The sequence below is a fragment of the Neoarius graeffei genome, chromosome 1 (genome assembly GCF_027579695.1).
Source record: "Neoarius graeffei isolate fNeoGra1 chromosome 1, fNeoGra1.pri, whole genome shotgun sequence".
Classification (NCBI taxonomy): Eukaryota; Metazoa; Chordata; class Actinopteri; order Siluriformes; family Ariidae; genus Neoarius; species Neoarius graeffei.
This window is the reverse complement of record NC_083569.1, coordinates 69,552,149-69,575,643: the sequence shown is the minus strand read 5'-3', so window position 1 is coordinate 69,575,643 and position 23,495 is coordinate 69,552,149. Positions and strand designations below refer to the sequence as shown.

Sequence of the window (23,495 nt, the reverse complement as noted above, 5' to 3'; positions counted from 1 at the left end):
AGATGACATACAAGTCCCTTCAAAGATCAACCCCTTGTGACCTTTCTGAACATAAGCACCCCATTCACCTGTCGGCAAGAGATTCCTTGAAGAACAACAACTTGTGTACACTTGTGAAATTTCTCTCTGCATTTAACCCATCTGAAGCAGTGAACACACGCATGCACACACATCCCAAGAGCAGTGGGCAGCCATGCTAACAGTGCCCGGGGAGCAGTTGGGGGGCTAGTTGCCTTGCTCAAGGGCACCTCAACCTAAGGCCACCCCGTGTTAACCTAACCACATGTCTTTGGACTGTGGGGGAAACCGAAGCACCCGGAGGAAACCCACGCAGACACGGGGAGAACATGCAAACTCCACACAGAAAGGCCCTCGCCGGCTGCTGGGCTCGAAGCCAGAACCTTCTTGCTGTGAGGCGACAGCGCTAACCACTACACCACCGTGCCACCCTTCAGTGCTACAGCTGCCATGTTTTGGAATGCACTACCTCCATACCTCTGAGACGTCAAAAAATTTTAATTTAAAAAAAAAAAAAAAAAAAGACGTTCACAAACTATTGACTTTTCACGCAAACAAAACACAGTTTTTCTTTGCTACACCATGTGGGTTTTGCTAATCCCTCTGAATAGAACATGTGGATTCTCCCTAAATGGTCTTTCATACATACTATACTTTTATCTTGTATACCATTTTATTTTATTATTTTGATTGCTCCATGAAGTAACACTTGGTCTATGAAAAGCACTATATAAATAAGAAGACATGGCCATCACTATCCTCTGCCACAAGCATCTTATAACAATCTCTTAATGCTTAAGCCCTTATAAGCCCATTGCTTTAATATTGACTTATGTCGTAAGTGCTAGGACACCTTCATAAAACACTACCCAGCTTTTTTTCAGTAGTATGAGCACACAAAGTTTCATTGATGTAGTTTATGTAGTTTCTGAGAAAACTTGTCCAGATTGAAACGGACAGATGGAAGAAAGGACGGACTCCATTCCTATATCCCCCTGCGCACTTCATGGCGGGGGATAAAAAAAAAAACTGGCTTGCCTAGCAATTTTGTGCGCGCGCGCCTCACACAGACGTACGCATAGTGAAAATGAAGCATATTTGCAACTTAAAAAAAAAAAAAAAAAAAACACTTAAACCAGAGCTTCCTAACCTTTTTTATAAAGGCTTTATAGGAGTTCAGGTAGTTATGATCTACTGATCGCTTATGCTACAGTTTTGGTGTGATGTTAGAAGCTGCTCAATTGCTTGAGAAAGGAGGGGAGAAAAAAGGAGGAAGAAAGCATTTTTCTACAAGTAAGAAAAGGAGAAGCGATTGAGCATGCCAGCTCATGCACCAACACCACCATGGCATACTCCTGCTGATTCACAAGCTGTTCACCTTATAAACACGACAACACTGATTAGGACTTCTTGGTGGAAATGGAGTTCATAATGGTCATCATGGAAACTATATTATATGGTTGCATGATATTATGTTGGGTCAATGTGCTATGAAGAACACTTGGTGAACAACAAAATCAGGAATTTTAAAATATATATATCACAATGCAGTGGTGTGTGTGTAGGTTCAGAAAGCTCAGTTTTAAATTCAGAGTGGTTGCCTCTCTGGTATTTGCCCATCTGTGGCCCAGAAGTTGGGAATTATTGACATTAGATGACTTGAAATATTACAGCCATCCATATATACATATTCTTTAGTTTAAAGCAAGACTGCCTTTTGATTTCATAAAATCGGTGAAATTTAGTTCCCTCTGAAGCTTGGTCATTGTGATACATGTTTATTTCTGTAATATCTCAAAATATCAGGCCATTCTATGGCTGGGAAGTTATTTAATTTGAGGGGATTCCTTAGCAAATAATGTGCATGAAATCGCTCACTTCATGCAGTCAGGCAGACAGAGGAAGTCCGTGTGCACATGCACAGGTTTACCTTGACCGTGCACTGACAGTTACATCATTTTGTAGCTAAACGAACAGCTGATCACACCAAGGTACTCGCTGACCGACGATATTTATTAGTTTGGTCCTGCGTTTCCTTTCCTTCACAACATAACGTCTTTTCTTCTCGCTTTCCATTACTGTAGTCGGTCTTTCACGTTTCATTCACACACTGATGTCCTCCATTTTTCTCTCCTGTTTCAGATTTGTATCCCACAATGACTTGCGTGAACAGGGAAAGCCCACCACATGATGCATGATGTAGTATCTTGAACTGGGTCATGGTGAAGCAGGAAGAAATAGCAGAGAATTTAGGGGCATGTGGCCCAAATTCATTAATTGTTCTATTTAAAAAAAAAAAAGACTAATAAAATTGGAAGTCTGTGATTCTAATTCAGTAGCTTTCAGTCCACTAAACAAAAATAATTGGGTGTCGGGGAAAATTCTGTTTATGACCTACACTTGAGAAATCTGAAAGGCAGACTACCTTTAAAGAAGCAAAATATGAAAATTCGAAAATATTCCGATGTGGTTCTTTCTGTACAAGAAACAATGTTTCGTCTTTGTGTGCTTAATCAGCTCTTCTTTCTTGTGTTAAAATCCAATCTGGATTTTTAATCCCCAGAAATAATTACAAAGAGGGCCACTCCCTTCCCAATGTCAACATGACCTTCTACAAAATGGCCTCTAGTCACTGTATACTGAATTAAACTCTTACTTGGTAATGTTTGATTTTAAACAAGGTGAAATTCTTGACCATTCTTCCAACCATGCAACACTCGTTCCTTTTATGTACATGACTGTCAGATTGGGCGGCACAGTGGTGTAGTGGTTAGCGCTGTCGCCTCACAGCAAGAAGGTCCGGGTTTGAGCCCCGTGGCCGGCGACGCCCTTTCTGTGCGGAGTTTGCATGTTCTCCCCGTGTCCACATGGGTTTCCTCCGGGTGCTCCGGTTTCCCCCACAGTCCAAAGACATGCAGGTTAGGCTAACTGGTGACTCTAAATTGACTGTAGGTGTGAATGTGAGTGTGAATGGTTGTCTGTGTCTATGTGTCAGCCCTGTGATGACCTGGCGACTTGTCCAGGGTGTACCCCGCCTTTCGCCCGTAGGTCAGCTGGGATAGGCTCCAGCTTGCCTGCGACCCTGTAGAACAGGATAAAGCGGCTAGAGATAATGAGATTGCCAGATTTTCTACCTTTCCATTTAAATGATACCTCACCATTCAGTCCAACACCAACTGTTGGATCAGCGTGTGCAGTTGGTGTTAGTCAGAGTTTGACATGTGCAGTGAAGTTTGGTGGAGTTACGGAAAGTCTGACCAATGTGTGCCGTTTCCCAGCAACGTTCTGAGTGTGTGTTCCCTTCACAAGTGAGTGTATCCTCACATGCAAAACATCAGTGCACATGATTTTCTTTGATGGCAAGTTAACTAGCAATCCATTGCTCACTTTGGTCATAGATTTTATATTTAGAATTGCTGGTTTCTGGACCCAGGAACATGAACACCACCTGACTGAGCTGTGGGAAGAGAAACCCCAATGCTACAATATAAGAACCGAGGCATTTTCCAGCAACAATAGCAAGATAAAGGGGGTGAAATACATCACGGAGAAATCGGAGCCCTCTGGTGAGTAACCTACTTTGTTAGCTAAGCAAGCTAGGCGTGTTATTTTATAGCAGTTCACTGTTACCCGAATAGGACTTAATATTATGAATCTCTCAGATTTAAATGTGATGAATCGTTACTAAGGCCCTGGTCACACTCCAGCTCGCGATGGGTTTGCAAATACTTGACAATGAAAAACTGGTAGTATCGCCACCAATCGTGTGATGCATGGTGAGTGTTCTCTGCGCTTCACAAGTTTTTTTTCCTGTGTCTCCACCTCGTGCGTGGCCAAAAACGTTGCGAAAAATTTCAAATGCATGAATTGAAATTTGGTGGCGATGTTTTTGGCGGCAAACTAAGTGGCAAATGCTCGCAGATGGGTCTGGGAATACTTCCCAAAGCTCAGGAAATCATCATCATCAAGCCTCTTGAGATGTATTGGTCTCAAATCCATATCCCTGATGCTCATGGAAACCTCATCAACACAGCGGGTCAGCATACTCCAACCTTTGCCAAGACCTAAAGTGCACTTACATTCGGGGGTCCTTCGGAGCGTGTTGTATGAGCGCCTGGGACCCAGATGTTATGTAAAATGCATAATGCTGATTTGAGCAAAATCAGCACACGCATATAAGGATGTTGTTTTCACAGAGACTTTGCAAAGTATTGTGTGTGGTGGTAGACAGATCTAAGTGCAGGAAGAGTGATTATTAGCAGGTATGATATTTATTAAAAAAAAACACAGAAAGCAAAATCAAAGCAGAGTACTTAAAGTCATAAACATGGCTAGAAACAAAATATGACCATGATAATGATATTTCGCAAAGTCTCTGAAACCAGCGTCCTTATATGCGTGCGTTGACTGCACTCAAATCAGCATCAGGTGTTTCCCATAATGACTGGGTCCTGTGAGCAAGTGTGGCTGCTCAAGTGCACGAAGGTATGACAGTCAAGTGTTCGGTCTCGGCAAAGGTTGGAGTATGCTGACCCACTGTGACCACAACTTCTAGCTCACCTGTATATCGCCATGCAGTCACCAAAATGCCTCATTTTCATAGATAACCCATCGCAAAGCATCGCGAGCTGTAATGTGCCCGTAGCTTAACAACATAACGTTTGTAATTCAGACAGCAAGATAGGCTATGACTTCGACAGGGTTCCCGCTGGCGCTCGTCACACTCGTCACTGACGAACATGATCCATCAGTGACGGAGAAAATTACTAGCAGTCGTCACAGTGATGAATGTCATCTTTACCATAAGTTACCTTTGCTAGAAATCCCTCCGTTTGCCGAAATCCAGCCCCAGTGAAGAGACGTTGGGAAGTCAGAGTGTAAACAATAAGCACGTGCTTGTGACCAATAAAAATCAACTACACAAAGACCAAACAAGCAGCAAGCTTTTGATCAATCACAGTGTGCCTTAATCGGCCTGGTGTAGTGGTGTAATTATCTCTGTGTAAACCAAACAATGGTGCAGTCTAAGCTGAGGAAGTTTTTGGGCAAGCTTCTGCAAGCACTGATGATGATTTAAGGGCTGAAACAGCCACAGCGGAGACGCACTCAGAGCCCCGACCATCCCTGAGCACATCGGACAGAGTCAGTAATACAGGGGTTGGTTAAAAAAAAAAAAAAGTGAACATCCTGTCAGCTGACAAGTGACTAAAGGGAGCTATGTTTCAGGGAGGACGGAGTGTTAAGTCCCCATGGCGAATGTAAGATGTCAAATGCTGTGCTCGGTTCATAAATCGACAGGAAAATCAGATTCCTTCACTGTTAGTTGTTCCAAGACTCTTCTCAACTCTGTTCAATTGTAAATCAAGTTTTGCATTGAAGTAAAAGCTTAAAGGAGTCCTAATACCTCTTTGGAATAATTACATGCTAAAATAGCCTTAAAGGAGAACTGAAGGCAAATTTATCATCAAAATTTTGTTTCTCATTTTATTAAATGCATTTTTGAGAGCTATTTTGTCACTGCTATAGCAAGTTCGGAGTGTTTGAAATATGCTCTAATATATATCAGTCCATATGTCAAAGCAATGGCCATAATTCGTTGAGACCTGTGAGACATCGTAGGACGGAAGTAAAACGTACAGCGGAAATCAAAGTGACCGACATCTGCCAACATTGTCAAAAGACACGCGCGCCCTCTTTCGAATGCTGATGTAATCAAGACGAAAGTTTTGTTTGTTTTGATAGCAATCAGGAAAGTTTGAAAGTAGATAGAACTCGACACCAACGGCGTCGATGGGGATGCCTCCGCCCGGTAGACTACACGCCTTATTAAGTTGTGATTTGGGGATGGACATTTGACCTCGCAGTAATCTTGACCTGGTGAAATTACTTGTATTAGCCTTGGAGATATTGTGTTCACAAGGTTCTCGGACAGACATGTGACCTCACAGTGACCTTGACCTTAGACCTTTCGACCTCAAAATGTAATCAGTTTATCTTTGTCCCCAAATCCACAAATGGTGAAAGTTTGGTGAAATTCCTTTCATCTGCCTTGGAGATATTGTGTTCACAAGGTTTTCGGACAGACATTTGACTTCACAGTGACCTTGGCCTTAGACCTTTTGATCTCAAAATCTAAATCAGTTCATGTTTGTCAGAAAGCGCACAAATGGTGAAAGTTTGGTGAAATTCCTTTCATTAGTCTTTGAGATATCGCGTTCACAAGGTTTCAGGACGGACACACGGATGCACGGACGGACAACCCGAAAACATAATGCCTCCTGCACCTTACGGTGGCGGAGGCATAAAAAAGTAGGCAGTAATTGTCATTTAAACTCGTTTTTGTGCAATACTTCGTTTGGAAAACAGCTTTCAAAATGGCGGCACGGACACCTGGCTGACGCGTCACGTTTCAAAGTCTCGCACAAGTCTCGTGAAGATCGCACGGATAAGTGACGCCTGCCATCGACCAAATGAACTAAATTCAACATGGCTAAAAACCGAACAGGGCGATAAGTATAATAATATTTAATTGTAATTAGTTGCCAATGCAAGTCACGATACAAGGTTACTAAAACCGAAAACAATTGAATAGCACGTTAATTAAGAAAAGCAAGTTTAAAAATGACTTCAGTTCTCCTTTAAAAGGTAGACGGACTTTCAGATTTTTCAAGTGAAGGTCATAAAAAGAATTTTCCCTGACAGCCAATTATTTTTGTTTAGTGGACCGAAAGCTACTGAATTCGAATCACATACTTCCAAATTTTATGAGGGTTTTTTTTTTTTTTAAATAGACCCATTAATGAATTTGGGCCACGTGGCCCAAAATTCTCCGCTATTTTTTCCTGCTTCGCCATGACCCAATTCAAGATACTACGTCATACATCATGTGGTGGGCTTTCCCCGTTTGCGCAAGGCATTGTGGGATACAAATTTGAAACAGGAGAGAAAAATGGAGGACGCGAGTGTGTGAATAAAACGTGAAAGACCGACTACAGTAACGGAAAGCGAGAAGAAAAGACGTTATGTTGTAAAAGAAAGGAAACGCAGGACCAAACTAATAAATATCGGTGGTCAGTGAGTACCTCGGTGTGATCAGCTGTTCGTTGAGCAACAGAATGATGTAACCGTCAGTGCACGGTCAAGGTAAACCTGTAGATGGCAGTAATGCAACACTGTGGATACCAGCTGCCGTAAAACCCAAAAGAAGGTAAACCTGCGCATGCGCACACGGACTTCCTCTGTCTGCTTGCGTGCGTGAGTGATTTCATGCATAATATTTGTTAGAGAATCCCCTCAAATTAAATAACTTCCCAGCCACAGACTGGCCTGTTTTTTGTTTTTTTTTTAAAGATATTACAGAAATAAACAATCACAATGACCAAATTTCAGAGGGAACTAAATTTCACCGATTTTATGAAATCGAAACGCCTTCTACTTTTAAGGAAGCTCAATCTAAAGAGGTTTATTTTAGCTTGATGGTGCACAGGGTGCCCAAAATCAAGTCTCTCTTATTAGAGGATGGAGTGGAGCCCAAATTTTGTATGCAATGGAGAGGCCTAGCTGTATCTGTACAAATATCTGAATTGTCCCAGTTTGGTTGGTATAAACCTGTATTAAGTCCACTTTGATATGTCAGAAACCAAGAAAAAAAAATAAATACAGACTAAGTGAAGAAAACATAAATAAAGTGAAAACTTCGACTTGATTTTTCAAGGAAAAAAGTGGAGAATATTTTTCAGAACCCAGGGGGAGCCCTGCTTCTATCACCATATTTAACAAGTCCTGCACTCTGTCCATGTCAAATAACCCAAAACATAAGAAGAAAAAAAAAAAAAGTAGGCAACAAAAGTCTGTCTTGTCAGTTAGTCAGGGCAGCGTGGAACCAGCAGTTGGTTTTCTGAACCTTCTCAAGACTGCTAACAATAAAGGCCAATTTATGCTGACAATCCAGTCCTCGCAGATGGCTTCGCAGATGGCGTCTGCGAAGCCCCCCTTCGCAGACGCTCTGCGCGCACCTCCCAAAAATTGTGACCACCGCAGACAGCGTCGCAGACAAGAGGGCTCTGATTGGTCCACTCTACAACCGCTGTACACGCACTTCCACTTCCCTACTTTCCCGGTTTGGTTTGTTTTCACGACCGCCATTTTTAAAAACACGAGCGAAGATGGAGCAGCACGAAGAGCGGTTGATTGAGGAAGTGAGGAAGTACGTACATCTATACGACTCCAGTTCTAGTCATTATCAGTAACCGGAGGATAAACACTCCACTAACCACACCCACCAACTACTCCTAGCGATTTCGTGACTTCGCACCCCCTTGCGTTGTGGCGGTGAATAACATCGCGCACGCCTATTGCTCCCCGCTCAACGATAAATTACAACTGTCTGCGAAAAGCTATCTGCGAAAGCCTTGTCGCAAGAGCATGCAGAGCCCCTAACTTTTGAATTTGGGGGTTAGCTGGAATTTGTTTGGGCAGTGTGCAGCCACCTTAAAGGAGATACGCAGAGCCATGGCCTCACTTTTTGTTTATAAATGCCTTGAGACCTCAGGAATGGCACAGGAATAGTTTTAAGCGTTAACAATAAATCTAATATAGTAATTTTTACGATTAAAGTGATTTATATAGGTAGCGGTCTGAGTGAATGACCTTGACGTCTGTAACGTCACAGCAGGAAGTCTATCGGTCTCAACATTTCCGCTATACTAAAACACAGAGATGACTGCAACTCTGATCCTCCATTTTGAGCTAATTTATCACCATGCCACATAGATGTGTTGCTGGCCAGTGCAGCAACACGACAGAAGGTGGATTTACGTTGCATTCAGGGCCCAAGAATGTTTAAACTGCAAAGATTTGGACGCGTTTTGTGAGAAGTTCACGAACACATTGGGCGCCTATGAAGTGGTCTCTCCTCTGCATGTTTTACTGAAGACTTGTAGGAGTCCTCTGATCTGTTGAGGAGCACTGGCTACAAGCCCATATTGAAAGAGGATGCAGTACCATCAATTAAATAAAGCTATAAGAAAAGGGAAAGTAAGTTCGGTTGTACCAGTTCTCCCAGAGTGTGAGCCAAGGGTTGTTGCTAAAACCCGGAACGGAACGCGGCATATTGCTCGGGCAGTGACCTCTCCGCAGTTGTTGCTAAAACTGGTGACGTTCCGTTTCATCCCGGGTTTTAGTAATTGCCTGAGCCGAGCAGTAATGGCGGAGTACTCCGTATGGAGAAAATGCAGAATGAGTGGAGCAGACGTCTGATTTCTCTGCTGGATATGCTTGCCTCAGCAGCAATATCTCGCCCTTACGTGGAAGAAGTGAATGAACGGAGAACTGAACGAACAACTGAAAGTCAGATTGTTTCAAAACAGTCGGCCACAAGATCGGTCTTCAAGAAGCGAGAACACAGACGGGTAAGCTCCGACTCTCATTTGGATACAAAACAACAAAAACAACACGTTGTTTACCTGCACTTAGATTAAGACATGTAACTTGTATTGTGTATTTAAGTTACTGGTATAAGATTATTTAATTTGCTTCAGAATATGATTGTCTCAGTTCATCTGATTATTTAATTAGCCTTTTAGGTTTTATCAGTGAAAATGCATGCATGTACATGTATGTTGCATAAGTTATAACGCCTATCCTGGGGGCGTCGTGGCTCGGGTGGTTGGGGCGCCGTGCCGTGGGTGCGGGCGACCCGGGTTCGGTTCCGGCCCGGGGTCGTTTCCCGATCCCTTCCCGTCTCTCTCTCTCCCGCTCGTTTCCTGTCTCTGCGCTGTCCTGTCCAATGGAGGTGCAAAAAGCCCAAAAAAAAAAAAATATCTTTATAACGCCTATCCTGTTTTAATGAGAGTCAACCCACAATCAGTGAAGTCAAATCAGTCTCAGGTGAGCAAGTCGGTAACAGGATTTCTTACTTTCACCGTAAATTTTTATTTATATGACTTTGGTCTATAGCTGTAAAAGGCCTTGACCTGAAAACCAGAGTGACGTCATGCACTCAGGGCTGGCTGGCTCAGCAGGGCAGCTCGAATATATATATATATATATATATATATATATATATATTCCTGTTTATGCAGCATACAAGAGTCAAGGATGGAGATACTATCCACTCAAATTTATTTAAAAATAAAAGGTTCTGCGTATCTGCATTAACTTTACAAACAGTCTAGCTGAAATTCAAACTGGCATTTGGAAATGAAGTACAAACAGCCATTTCATTGCTGCTCGGCTGAAGACGGATCAACCCCTCTCTCCATGCGGTTATTATTAAGGCATACAGTACAACCTTGTATAACATGAGAGAATCCAAAACACCTCCTCCCTACCTCCATCCTCCATAGGTTTCTTCTCCTCGCCATCAGGCTCATCAGGTTCTTCAGCATCTGTGGTGCAGCGATAGCCCTTCTTCTTCAGCATATGGCAGATGAACACGCCCAGCAAGCCTAGGAGGAAGAAGACGGGCACCAAGCCGAAAGCTACGTACTCGGGGTGAGTTTCGCTGCTGAGCTCCGTCTGTCCATCAGTCGTCGTTTCGTTCACTGGAGACAGTCAAAACACAAAAATAGGGATAAACACTCCAATAAATATACAGCACATAGTAATGCTAGATAGTACTCTACATACAAGATACGATACACTATATGGCCAGAAGTTTGTGGACACCTAATCATCAAACCCATATGTGGTTCTTCCCCAGATTGTTGCCACAAACTTGGAAGCACACCATTATATACGGTGGTGCTTGAAAGTTTGTAAACCCTTTAGAATTTATTGAGGACCATAGAAAAAAAAAAGTGCTGATGCTCATCAGGCTGGAAAAGGTTACAAAACCATCTCTAAAGAGTTTGGACTCCACCAATCCACAGTCAGACAGACTGTGTACAAATGGAGGAAATTCAAGACCATTGTTACCCTCCCCAGGAGTGCTTGACCAACAAAGATGACTCCAAGAGCAAGGCGTGTAATAGTCGGTGAGGTCACAAAGGACCCCAGGGTAACTTCTAAGCAACTGAAGGCCTCTCTCACATTGGCTAATGTTCATGAGTCCACCATCAGGAGAACACTGAACAACAATGGTGTGCATGGCAGGGTTGCAAGGAGAAAGCCACTGCTCTCCAAAAAGAACATTGCTGCTCGTCTGCAGCTTGCTAAAGATCACGTGGACAAGCCAGAAGGCTATTGGAAAAATGTTGTGGATGGATGAGACAAAAATAGAACTTTTCAGTTTAAATGAGAAGCGTTACGTTTGGAGAAAGGAAAACACTGCATAAGAACCTTATCCCATCTGTGAAACATGGTGGTGGTAGTATCATGGTTTGGGCCTGTTTTGCTGCATCTGGGCCAGGATGGCTTGCCATCATTGATGGAACAATGAATTGTGAATTACAGTGGTGCTTGAAAGTTTGTGAACCCTTTAGAATTTTCTATATTTCTGCATAAATATGACCTAAAACATCATCAGATTTTCACACAAGTCCTAAAAGTAGATAAAGAGAACCCAGTTAAACAAATGAGACAAAAATATTATACTTGGTCATTTATTTATTGAGGAAAATGATCCAATATTACATATGTGAGTGGGCAAAAGTATGTGAACCTCTAATATTAGCAGTTGATTTGAAGGTGAAATTAGAGTCGGGTGTTTTCAATCAATGGGATGACAATCAGGTGTGAGTGGGCACCCTGTTTTATTTCAAGAACAGGGATCTATCAAAGTCTGATCTTCACAACACGTTTGTGGAAGTGTATCATGGCACAAAGAAAGGAGATTTCTGAGGACCTAGAAAAAAAAAAAAAAAAAAAAAAGTGTTGATGCTCATCAGGCTGGAAAAGGTTACAAAACCATCTCTAAAAGTGTCTGGACTCCACCAATCCACAGTCAGACAGGTTGTGTACAAATGGAGGAAATTCAAGGCCACTGTTACCCTCCCCAGGAGTGGTCGACCAACAAAGATCACTCCAAGAGCAAGGCGTGTAATAGTCGGCAAGGTCACAAAGGACCCCAGGGTAACTTCTAAGCAACTGAAGGTCTCTCTCACATTGACTAATGTTAATGTTCATGAGTCCACCATCAGGAGAACACTGAACAACAATGGTGTGCATGGCAGGGTTGCAAGGAGAAAGCTACTGCTCTCCAAAAAGAACATTGCTGCTCGTCTGCAGTTTGCTAAAGATGACATGGACAAGCCAGAAGGCTACTGGAAAAATGTTTTGTGGATGGATAAGACCAAAATAAAACTTTTTGGTTTAAATGAGAAGCGTTATGTTTGGAGAAAGGAAAACACTGCATTCCAGCATAAGAACCTTATTCCATCTGTGAAACATGGTGGTGGTAGTATCATGGTTTGGGCCTGTTTTGCCTCATCTGGGCTGGGACGGCTTGCCATCATTGATGGAACAATGAATTCTGAATTATACCAGCAAATTCTAAAGGAAAATGTCAGGACATCTGTCCATGAACTGAATCTCAAGAGAAGGTGGGTCATGGAGCAAGACAACGACCCTAAGCACACAAGTTGTTCTACCAAAGAATGGTTAAAGAAGAATAAAGTTAATATTTTGGAATGGCCAAGTCAAAGTCCTGACCTTAATCCAATCAAAATGTTGTGAAAGGACCTGAAGCGAGCAGTTCATGTGCAGAAACCCACCAACATCCCAGAGTTGAAGCTGTTCTGTACGGAGAAATGGGCTAAAATTCCTCCAAACCGGTGTGCAGGACTGATCAACAGTTACCGGAAACGTTTAGTTGCAGTTACTGCTGCACAAGGGGGTCACACCAGATACTCAAAGCAAAGGTTCACATACTTTTGCCACTCACAGATATGTAATATTGGATCATTTTCCTCAATAAATAAATGACCAAGTATAATATTTTGTCTCATTTGTTTAACTGACTCTCTTTGTCTACTTTTAGGACTTGTGTGAATATCTGATGATGTTTAGGTCATATTTATACAGAAATATGGAAAATTCTTAAGGGTTCACAAACTTTCAAGCACCACCGTATACCCGTGAATTCTAAAGAAAAATGTCAGGACATCTGTCCATGAACTGAATCTCAAGAGAAGGTAGGTCATGCAGCAAGACAACGACCCTAAGCACACAAGTCATTCTACCAAAGAATGGTTAAAGAAGAATAAGATTAATGTTTTGGAATGGCCATTAATGTTTTTGGAATTGGATAATTTTCCTCAATAAATAAAAATGACCAAGTATAATATTTTTGTCTCATTTGTTTAACTGGGGGCGGCACGGTGGCATAATGGTTAGTGCTGTCGCCTCACAGCAAGAAGGTCCAGGTTCGAGCCCCGTGGCCGGCGAGGGCCTTTCTGTGCGGAGTTTGCATGTTCTCCCCGTGTCCGCGTGGGTTTCCTCTGGGTGCTCCGGTTTCCCCCACAGTCCAAAGACATGCAGGTTAGGTTAACTGGTGGCTCTAAATTGACCATAGGTGTGAATGGTTGTCTGTGTCTATGTGTCAGCCCTGTGATGACCTGGTGACTTGTCCAGTGTGTACCCCGCCTTTCGCCCGTAGTCAGCTGGGATAGGCTCCAGCTTGCCTGCGACCCTGTAGAACAGGATAAAGCGGCTAGAGATAATGAGATGAGAATGTTTAACTGGGTTCTCTTTATCTACTTTTAGAACTTGTGTGAAAATCTGATGTTGTTTTAGGTCATATTTATGCCGAAATATAGAAAATTCTAAAGGGTTCACAAACTTTTAAGCACCACTGTACTTTGTATGCTGCAGAATTACAGTTTCCCCTTCACTAGAACTAAGAGGTGCAAAAATGTTCCAGCACGACATTGCCCCTGTGCACAAAGCAAGCTCCATGAAGACATGGTGTGCAGAATTTGAAGTGAAGAATTCGAGTGGCCTCGACAGAGCCCCGACCTATCAGAATTCGTGCAAAAAGCCTCCTCAGGAGAAATAAATCTGGAATGGGATGTTCAACAAGCATATATGGATGTAATGGTCACATGTCCACATCCTTTTAGCCATATAGTGTAGATATAATTCTACCACAGCACAGCTGAATTCTTGAATCTGATTGGTCAGAAGGTGTTGAATAAAATTCAACAGCACAGGTCTAACATTCAAACAACAACCCGTTCGTTAAAGTACATGATAAGAAAAACAAACAGTCACTGATGTGATGACGCTTTAAGCATGGAAACGTCTGTTTAACGTCTGTTTATGGAAATGTCATTAAGGTTTCTGCCACAGGACAAAGGACTTTGCCAGTTTGGGTTATCCTGCGTTACTTTGTGTGATTAACTTCGAGAGAAAGAGAAGCTGGTGAAGCAGTCGCAGTTTTATGACTGATATCCATGATAATAGGAACCAACTTGTCTCATGGTAACTACAACACTAAAAAACACACCTATAAATGGGTAAAAAGCACAAGGTGTCATTTAGTAATAAATTAACAATTGTAATCTTTGTTTAATTGCTGTGGTGTAAGAGGAATAAAGACTGCATGAGGTGCAGTTATTCATTTTTTTTTTTTTTAAATAAAAGTAATCCGACTTTTCAAATTTCAGGCAAATTATTTGACTATACGGTACAGGACATCATGATATACAATTAAATACTTATTGGAGCCATTGGACTATTTTTAACCTTGAGCTTTCAATCTACAGAACCCGAATCAGAGCATTTAAACTGCCGATCCAAAAATGTTTCTACTGCACTGCCCTGCTTATAATACTACAATGGATTGTAATTAGTTGGTGTAGATGGCAATACTGGTGGATTTGTGGCTGAAGTTATTGAGTTTCAAAATAAACTATAAAACCGATTAGCACGACTGATTTGAAACCCGTTTCATTACCAACTATAACAGCTATCAAAACACACTAATGCTTGCGTCACACATTGGCGTTTCAGCCTTGCGTATCAGGATACGTGGCAGTAAGAAAGGAATGTCACAGCATCACCAGTTTATGTAGCGAATACTCTTGGATGCGTAACATGATCTCCTTGTATGCCAAGGTGCAGTGTATTTTTAAGTCCGCACTTAAAAATACATAGCAGCTTTGATACGTCACGTGTATGCCGTAAAAACAAAAGCTACGCAGCAGTGACACAGCGGGAACATTGCTCAAACACCTATTATGCCGTGCGAACGATTTTGTTGACATGTATCTGATAAACGTGGCTCCGGGGCTGGCTGGGTGGATGCGGCTGATTTCTTCCCTCTTCCCTTGCCCTTCTTGGGTCCTGACTTTTTCGCTGGCATGCTGCTTTCTTGACTGTGATGAATGACAGTGAACGCAGCGTGGAGGCCCCTTTTATACCCACCTGTGAACGCCACAGCAACGTCACACGTAAGAAAGAAACACCACGCCAATGCAACGCATCATACGCCATGCATACGCCTCAGTACGCCATAAGTTTACGTCCCTCGAACCCCATACAAACCCCAGATACGCCACAGGAACGCCACGCACATCACAGGACTTTAATTTTGGACAAAATACGCCTCATTTCTTGGCGTTTGACCCACACACCGCTTACGTGGCAAGATACAAGACAGTGTGACACAAGCATTACTGGAGAAACTATAATTACAACTATAGCAAGTTTGATACGCATGCATATGGTGGTGATCTCAAGACTAACAGGAACTACCAAGGCACTGAGTGAGTACTGTAATTCACACCAGTCACTTTACACAATCAAAGACGTACACAGTGACGTTAAAACTTGAGTTTCCGAACACACCCAGATATGAGCGAGAGAGAAAGAGCTCATGCTATTTGATAAGTGTGAGCAGGGTGTTGATGAAAGTGAACACTCTGCTGACTCCCAGCCAAGATAACTCCTGATAACCACACACTGGCTTGCCTTCTTTCTCTCTCTCTCTCTCTCTCATATTTACAGTTTTCTCAAAGTTTCTAAACCGAATGACGTTCATCCCACACTGAGTCACATCAGCTTCATTACAATCCTCTTACACCAACTTTGTTTACTTGTACTAGTATTTAACACACACCTGTCATAATTTCAACTATCTCGCAGGGAAAGGGAAGAAAGCAGCATCTGGCTCCACAGAGTACTATTATGGAAAACAGCTACGTAAAAATCACATTCAGACTTTGCCCCCAAAAAAATTTAAAAAGGTCTCGTCTCTCGTCTCGTCTTCATCCGCTTATCTGGGACCAGGTCGCGGAGGCAGCAGTCTAAGCATGGAAGCCCAAACTTCCCTTTCCCCAGACACCTCGGCCAGCTCCTCGGGAAGAACACCGAGGCGTTCCCAGGCCAGCCGAGAGACATAGTCCCTCCAGCGTGTCCTGGGTCTTCCCCGGGGCCTCCTCCCAGGGGGACATGCCTGGAACACCTCCCCAGGGAGGCGTCCAGGAGGCATCCGAAAAAGATGCCCGAGCCACCTCAGCTGATTCCTCTCGATGTGGAGGAGCAGCGGCTCTACTCCGAGCTCCTCCCGAGTGACTGTGCTTCTCACCCTAAGGGAGCGCCCAGCCACCCTGCGAAGGAAACTCATTTCGGCCGCTTGTATCCGCGATCTTGTTCTTTCGGTCATTACCCAAAGCTCATGACCATAGGTGAGAGTCGGAACGTAGATCGACCGGTAAATTGAGAGCTTCACCTTTTGGCTCAGCTCCTTCTTCACCACGACGGACCGGTAAAGCGACCGCATCACTGCGGAGGCTGCACCGATCCGCCTGTCGATCTCACGCTCCATCCTTCCCTCACTCGTGAACAAGATCCCAAGATACTTAAACTCCTCCACTTGAGGCAGGACTTCTCCACCAACCTGGAGAGGGCAAGCCACCCTTTTCCGGTCGAGAACCATGGTCTCGGACTTGGAGGTGCTGATTCTCATCCCAGCCGCTTCACACTCGACTGCAAACCGCCCCAGTGCATGCTGAAGGTCCTGGTTTGAAGAAGCCAACAGGACATCATCCGCAAAAAGCAGAGATGAAATCCTGTGGTTCCCAAACAGGATTCCTTCCAGCCCCTGGCTGCGCCTAGAAATTCTGTCCATAAAAATTATGAACAGAACCGGTGACAAAGGGCAGCCCTGCCGGAGTCCAACATGCACTGCGAACAGGTCTGACTTACTGCCGGCAATGCGAACCAGACTCCTGCTCCGTTCGTACAGGGACCGGACAGCCCTTAGCAAAGAGCCCCGAACCCCATACTCCCGAAGCACCCCCCACAGAATACCACGGGGGACACAGTCGAATGCCTTCTCCAGATCCACAAAGCACATGTGGACTGGTTGGGCAAACTCCCATGAACCCTCGAGCACCCTATGAAGGGTATAGAGCTGGTCCAGTGTTCCACGACCAGGACGAAAACCGCATTGTTCCTCCTGGATCCGAGGTTCGACTATTGGTCAAATTCTCCTCTCCAGTACCCTGGAGTAAACCTTCCCTGGGAGGCTGAGAAGTGTGATTCCCCTATAATTGGAGCACACTCTCTGGTCCCCTTTCTTAAAAAGAGGGACCACCACCCCAGTCTGCCACTCCAGAGGCACTGTCCCCGACCGCCACGCGATGTTGCAGAGGCGCGTCAACCAAGACAGCCCCACAACATCCAGAGACTTGAGATACTCAGGGCGGATCTCATCCACCCCCGGTGCCTTGCCACCGAGGAGCTTGCAAACCACCTCAGTGACTTTGGCTTGGGTAATGGACAAGTCCACCTCTGAGTCATCAGCCTCAGTCTCCTCAGTGGAAGACATGACGGTGGGATTGAGGAGATCCTCAAAGTATTCCTTCCACCGCCCGACAATGTCCCCAGTCGAGGTCAACAGCTCCCCACCCGCACTGTAAACAGTGTTGGCAGAGTACTGCTTCCCCCTCCTGAGGCGCCGGACGGTTTGCCAGAATTTCTTCGAGGCCGACCGATAGTCCTTCTCCATGGCCTCCCCGAACTCCTCCCAGTTCCGAGTTTTTGCCTCCGCAACTGCCCGAGCTGCAGCACGCCTGGCCTGCCGATACCCGTCAGCTGCCTCAGGAGTCCCGGAGGTCAACATGGCCCGATAGGACTCCTTCTTCAGCTTGATGGCATCCCTTACTTCCGGTGTCCACCACCGGGTTCGGGGATTGCCGCCACGACAGGCACCGGAGACCTTGCGGCCACAGCTCCGAACAGCTGCGTCCACAATGGAGGTAGAGAACATGGTCCACTCAGACTCCATGTCCCCCGCCTCCCTCGGAAGCTGGGAAAAGCTCTCCCAGAGGTGGGAGTTAAAGAGCTCCCCAACAGAGTGCTTGGCCAGACGTTCCCAGCAGACTCTTACCATACGTTTGGGCCTGCCAGGTCTGTCCAGCTTCCTCCTCCGCCAGCGGATCCAACTCACCACCAGGTGGTGATCAGTTGACAGCTCAGCCCCTCTCTTCACCCGAGTGTCCAAGACATAGGGCCGGAGATCAGATGAAACGACTACAAAGTCGATCATCGACCTCCAACCTAAGGTGTCCTGGTGCCACGTGCACTTATGGACACCCCTATGCTCGAACATGGTGTTCATTATGGACAAACCGTGACTAGCACAGAAGTCCAATAACAAAAACACCACTCGGGTTCAGATCGGGGAGGCCGTTCCTCCCAACCACGCCCATCCAGGTGTCGCTGTCATCACCCACATGAGCATTGAAGTCCCCCAGTAGCACAATGGAGTCCCCAGTCTGAGCACCCCTCAGTACCTCTCCCAGGGACTCCAAGAAGGCCGGATACTCTATACTGCTATTTGGCCCGTAGGCACAAACAGCAAGAGCCCTCTCCCCAATCTGAAGGCGCAGAGAGGCGACCCTCTCGTTCACTGGGGTAAACTCCAACACATGGCGGCTGAGCTGGGGAGCTATAAGCAAGCCCACACCAACCCGCTGCCACTCACCACGGGCAACTCCAGAGAAGTGGAGAGTCCAGCCCCTCTCGAGGAGCTGGGTTCCAGAGCCCAAGCTGTGCATGGAGGTGAGCCCGACTATCTCTAGCCGGTACCTCTCAACCTCCCACACAAGCTCAGGCTCTTTCCCCCCCAGCGAAGTGACATTCCATGTCCCAACAGCCAGCCGCTGTGTCCGGGGATCAGGTCGTCGAGGCCCCTGCCTTCGACTGCCACCCAATCCACACTGCACCAATCCCCTACTGCTACCTCTGTGGGTGGTGAACCCACAGGAGGTCGGGCCCACGTCACCTCTTCGGGCTGAGCCCGGCTGGGCCCCATAGGCAAAGGCCCAGCCACCAAGCGCTCGCATACGAGCCCCAACCCCGGGCCTGGCTCCAGGATGGGGCCCCGGCTGCGTCATACCGGGCGACGTCACAGTCCTTGATTTTTTCTCCATAGGGGTTTTGGTGAACTGCTCTTGGTCTGGCCTGTCACCTAGGACCTGTCTGCCTTGGGAAACCCTGACAGGGGCATAATGCCCCCGACAACATAGCTCCTCGGATCATTCAAGCACACAAACCCCTCCACCACAATAAGGTGGCAGTTCTAGTTCTAAAAAGGTATTTTTAAAATAGGGCGGTACGGTGGTGTAGTGGTTAGTGCTGTCGCCTCACAGCAAGAAGGTCCGGGTTCGAGCCCCGTGGCCGGCGAGGGCCTTTCTGTGCGGAGTTTGCATGTTCTCCCCGTGTCTGCGTGGGTTTCCTCCGGGTGCTCCGGTTTCCCCCACAGTCCAAAGACATGCAGGTTAGGTTAACTGGTGACTCTAAATTGACCGTAGGTGTGAATGTGAGTGTGAATGGTTGTCTGTGTCTATGTGTCAGCCCTGTGATGACCTGGCGACTTGTCCAGGGCGTACCCCGCCTTTCGCCCGTAGTTAGCTGGGATAGGCTCCAGCTTGCCTGCGACCCTGTAGAAGGATAAAGCGGCTAGAGATAATGAGATGAGATTTTTAAAATACCAAGTATTGTATTGCTCCTGTTCGACATTAAACAGCTTAATCTGATTTTGATCGGAAATTGCATCAGATCACAAGGTCTTCTGGCAGAGTTCTGCTTCTATAATCTATAATTATGATATTTACTCAATCTCAGGCTTTTTAAAACCCCAGCTTCCCTTACACTGATATTTATGAGAACGGTCATTAAGGTGGTGAATGAAATTCCTCCAAAAGGGCAAATCATTCAGTTAATCTTTGAAGCAGTACTGAAATGCAGTGGAAATCTTTCACCTGCTTACAGTTTAGTTAGAGAACTCCGTTAATCCCAGAGATATATAACTCACACAGATCCAGCAAATGCACAAATAAAAATGTCTCTCTCTCCCCCTCGCTTCCTCCCTCTTACTGGTCAGCCAGAAAGTGACCGCTGGCTTCATTTCCTTTGCAAATGTGCATCACAGGGTCACAATCTAGCAGCAGCAGCAATCAGAGTTGTTTACATTTGGGATTTTCCTATGTTCTAAATCTAAGCTCAAGAGATTTTCTCAGAGACCGTCCTATAGCACGAGCTCCCTCATCTGATTTTAGTGTCCTGGATCAGAAAAAGCTTTTAACTGCAGCTGATTTTTTACTGGGCTTTGAGTATAGAGATTGAACCCAAAGTAACATGGTGATGTATAAATTAATCAAGCAGATAATCTAGGCGCGGCTTCCGCAACTCATGAGGTGTGCGAATCTGAGAATCCCTGTACTATACGGTCTTTCCTGATGGACAAGCTGTCATTCGTGTAAGGCACAGTCAGGTCTGATTGGTTACTTTGTGGTCATATGCTAGGCTCCCATAACAATCTAGTCAGTCAGGCAAACACACCGATGACACCAACAATAGGCATTTTGTTAAACAACGTCTGCCGCTGCAGCGGCGCGACACAAACGTGTACAAGTGTGTCTGTGTGTGCACACGTTACTGCATATTTATACCTCAGACAAGGCTTTAACAACTGTCCATGTGTACACTTCTTGGTACATAGTGTATGAGAAAATGGCTGTGCAAGACAAATAATCAGAGGCTCGACAGAATCCCTGACATCCCTCTGAGCTGTGACCTTCAACTGCAGCCAAACAGAGCAAGACCAAAAAAAACAGATCAATCTGTGGTCTTAGAAACAGACTTTTAAGCAAATAGATTATATTTTAACAAAAAGGAAAGGGGTCACGCTACAACACCACACTAGAAGTCAAAAGAGTGAGTCTGTGTTCTAGGAAAAACTTGATTTGAAACCGGTTTCCTTCAAGCTGAACAATTAAAAGGAGGACTGAATGCAAATTTTATCATCAAAGTTATATTTCTCTCATTTTATTAAATATAGGAATGCACTTTTGAGAGCCATTTTGTCACTGCTATAGCAAGTTCTGAGTGTTTGAAATATGCTCTGTAATGTAATCAGTCCATACGTCACAGCAATGGCCGTAAACGAGATTCGTTGAGACCTGTGCGAGACATCGTAGGACGGAAGTAAAACGTACAGCAGAAATCAAAGTGACTGACATCTGCCAACGTTGTCAAAAGGCGCGTGCGCTCGCTTTCGAATGCTGATGTAATCAAACCGGAAGTTTTGTTTGTTTTGACAGCAATCAGGAAAGTTTGAAAAAAGTAGACAGTAATCGTCATTTAAACTCGTTTTTGTGCAATATTTCGTTTGGAAAACAGTTTTCAAAAAGGCGACACTGACACCCAGCTGACACTTCACGTTTCAAAGTCTCGCGCAAGTCTCGTGAAGATCACGTGGATAAGCGACGCCTGCCGAGGACCAAACTAACTAAATTCAACACGGCTAAAAACCGAATAGGCTGATAAGTATAATATTTAATTGCAATTAGTTGCCAATATGGGTGGCACGGTGGTGTAGTAGTTAGCACTGTCGCCTCACAGCAAGAAGGTCTTGGATTCGAGCCCAGCGGCCGGCGAGGGCCTTTCTGTGCGGAGTTTGCATGTTCTCCTTGTGTTTGTTTCCTCCGGGTGCTCCGGTTTCCCCCACAGTCCAAAGACATGCAGGTTAGGTTAACTGGTGACTCTAAATTGGCCATAGGTGTGAATGTGAGTGTGAATGGTTGTCTGTGTCTATGCCCATGTTTACGTTAGACCGTATCAGCGGATCATCAGATTAACGTTTTTAAAACGATTAGTGTGCACACAGCAACACCAATACACGATTTGCGTGCACATAGCAATACCAATACACGGATACGCTCGGCTCCGCAGGCATCCTGCGCTCCAAATCACTCCGCCCTGAACAGCGAGTGCCCTCTGGAGGGTGCGCACTCCGGCCCTGCGCAGCTCACACAGCAGCGCGCGAGTGAAGTGCACAAGCCACGATTCGGGACTGAGCCGCTGTGTGTGTGATCCCAGCGCAGGTCACTTACCACTTGCAAGTGGAAGGATGGCAAGCCTAAAGACAATCATAACTACACAATGGGCAGTATTTGCATCAGTATTTGCAGTATTTTCATACTTTTATACTCTTTAATGAAAGGTGATACAAGGCGGAAGTCCGCGCCGTTTTTCAGCAGTCGCATCACATGACCAACGCCAGCGAATCAGGAAGGTGGATGTCACAGTGACGTTGTCCAATGAGACGCCAGCTAGAGCTCAGCACAGCGTATCCACGTATTCTGAATGTTTACACAGCACCGGAGCTGACACGATCTGGATTGAATACGTGGACGCTGGCGGATTCCCGTTTCCCGGCGTTTCCAGGCGGTTTAATGTATAAACGGACAGTGCATCCGCGAAGAAAACGAGACAGATACGGTCTAATGTAAACGTAGCCTATGTGTCAGCCCTGTGATGACCTGGCGACTTGTCCAGGGTGTACCCCGCCTTTCGCCCGTAGTCAGCTGGGATAGGCTCCAGCTTGCCTGCGACCCTGTAGAACAGGATAAAGCGGCTAGAGATAATGAGATGAGATGAGATGAGAAAACCGAAAACATAATTGAATAACACATTAAGAAATAAAGCAAGTTTAAAAATGACTTCAGTTCTCCTTTAAGCACAATTACAGTTTTTAGTTTCCTGAGCTTGTGTGTTACACAGCCCTAGGTCATATGAACCAAAACGGGGCTTGTATATTCTGCTTAGTCATAAAGCAAGGATGCTGTCCCTCCTCTCCACCTTGTGAAAAGTCATTGGTGTATATAATGTCAAAGTCAGCAGTTTCGCTGTGCTATCTTGTCAGCAGCTACAGGGATGCCAGCCAAATATAAAGATCTCAGATGAAAACCATAAGTTGGACCTAACGCGATATGAAAATTACCAAAGGGAGGCCCCCTTTAGGGGAGGTATCAGCCTCTTCCTTCTGTTTCTGGCGGGATCAAGTTTCTTACTTAATACACTCCTGTATTATATTAAGGCAGTGCTACATCTGGAAGTGAAGTGAATCTTTTCTATCACTATGTGTACAGTATTATACTGGATGTGTCCTTGGAAAGATCAATAAGCATGTAAAACATTATTGTGGGGTTTTGTCAGAAAGTCTACGTGTACATGAAAATATACAGGGTGTTTCAAAAAATTTGATATCATTTCACAGTAACTTTGCCAATTCTTGTTCAATTGAC

General features: G+C 44.9%; 1 protein-coding gene across 1 annotated transcript in view; it reads right to left on the bottom strand.

Annotated features, from left to right (window-relative positions):
- The window catches only part of rell1 (RELT like 1), a 79,269-nt gene that overhangs the window by 43,016 nt on the left and 12,758 nt on the right, over positions 1 to 23,495 (bottom strand). The window contains exon 2 of the mRNA XM_060918142.1: positions 10,350 to 10,562. Coding sequence (XP_060774125.1) covers positions 10,350 to 10,562 — 213 coding nt within the window. The remainder of the gene's footprint in view (positions 1 to 10,349; positions 10,563 to 23,495) is intronic.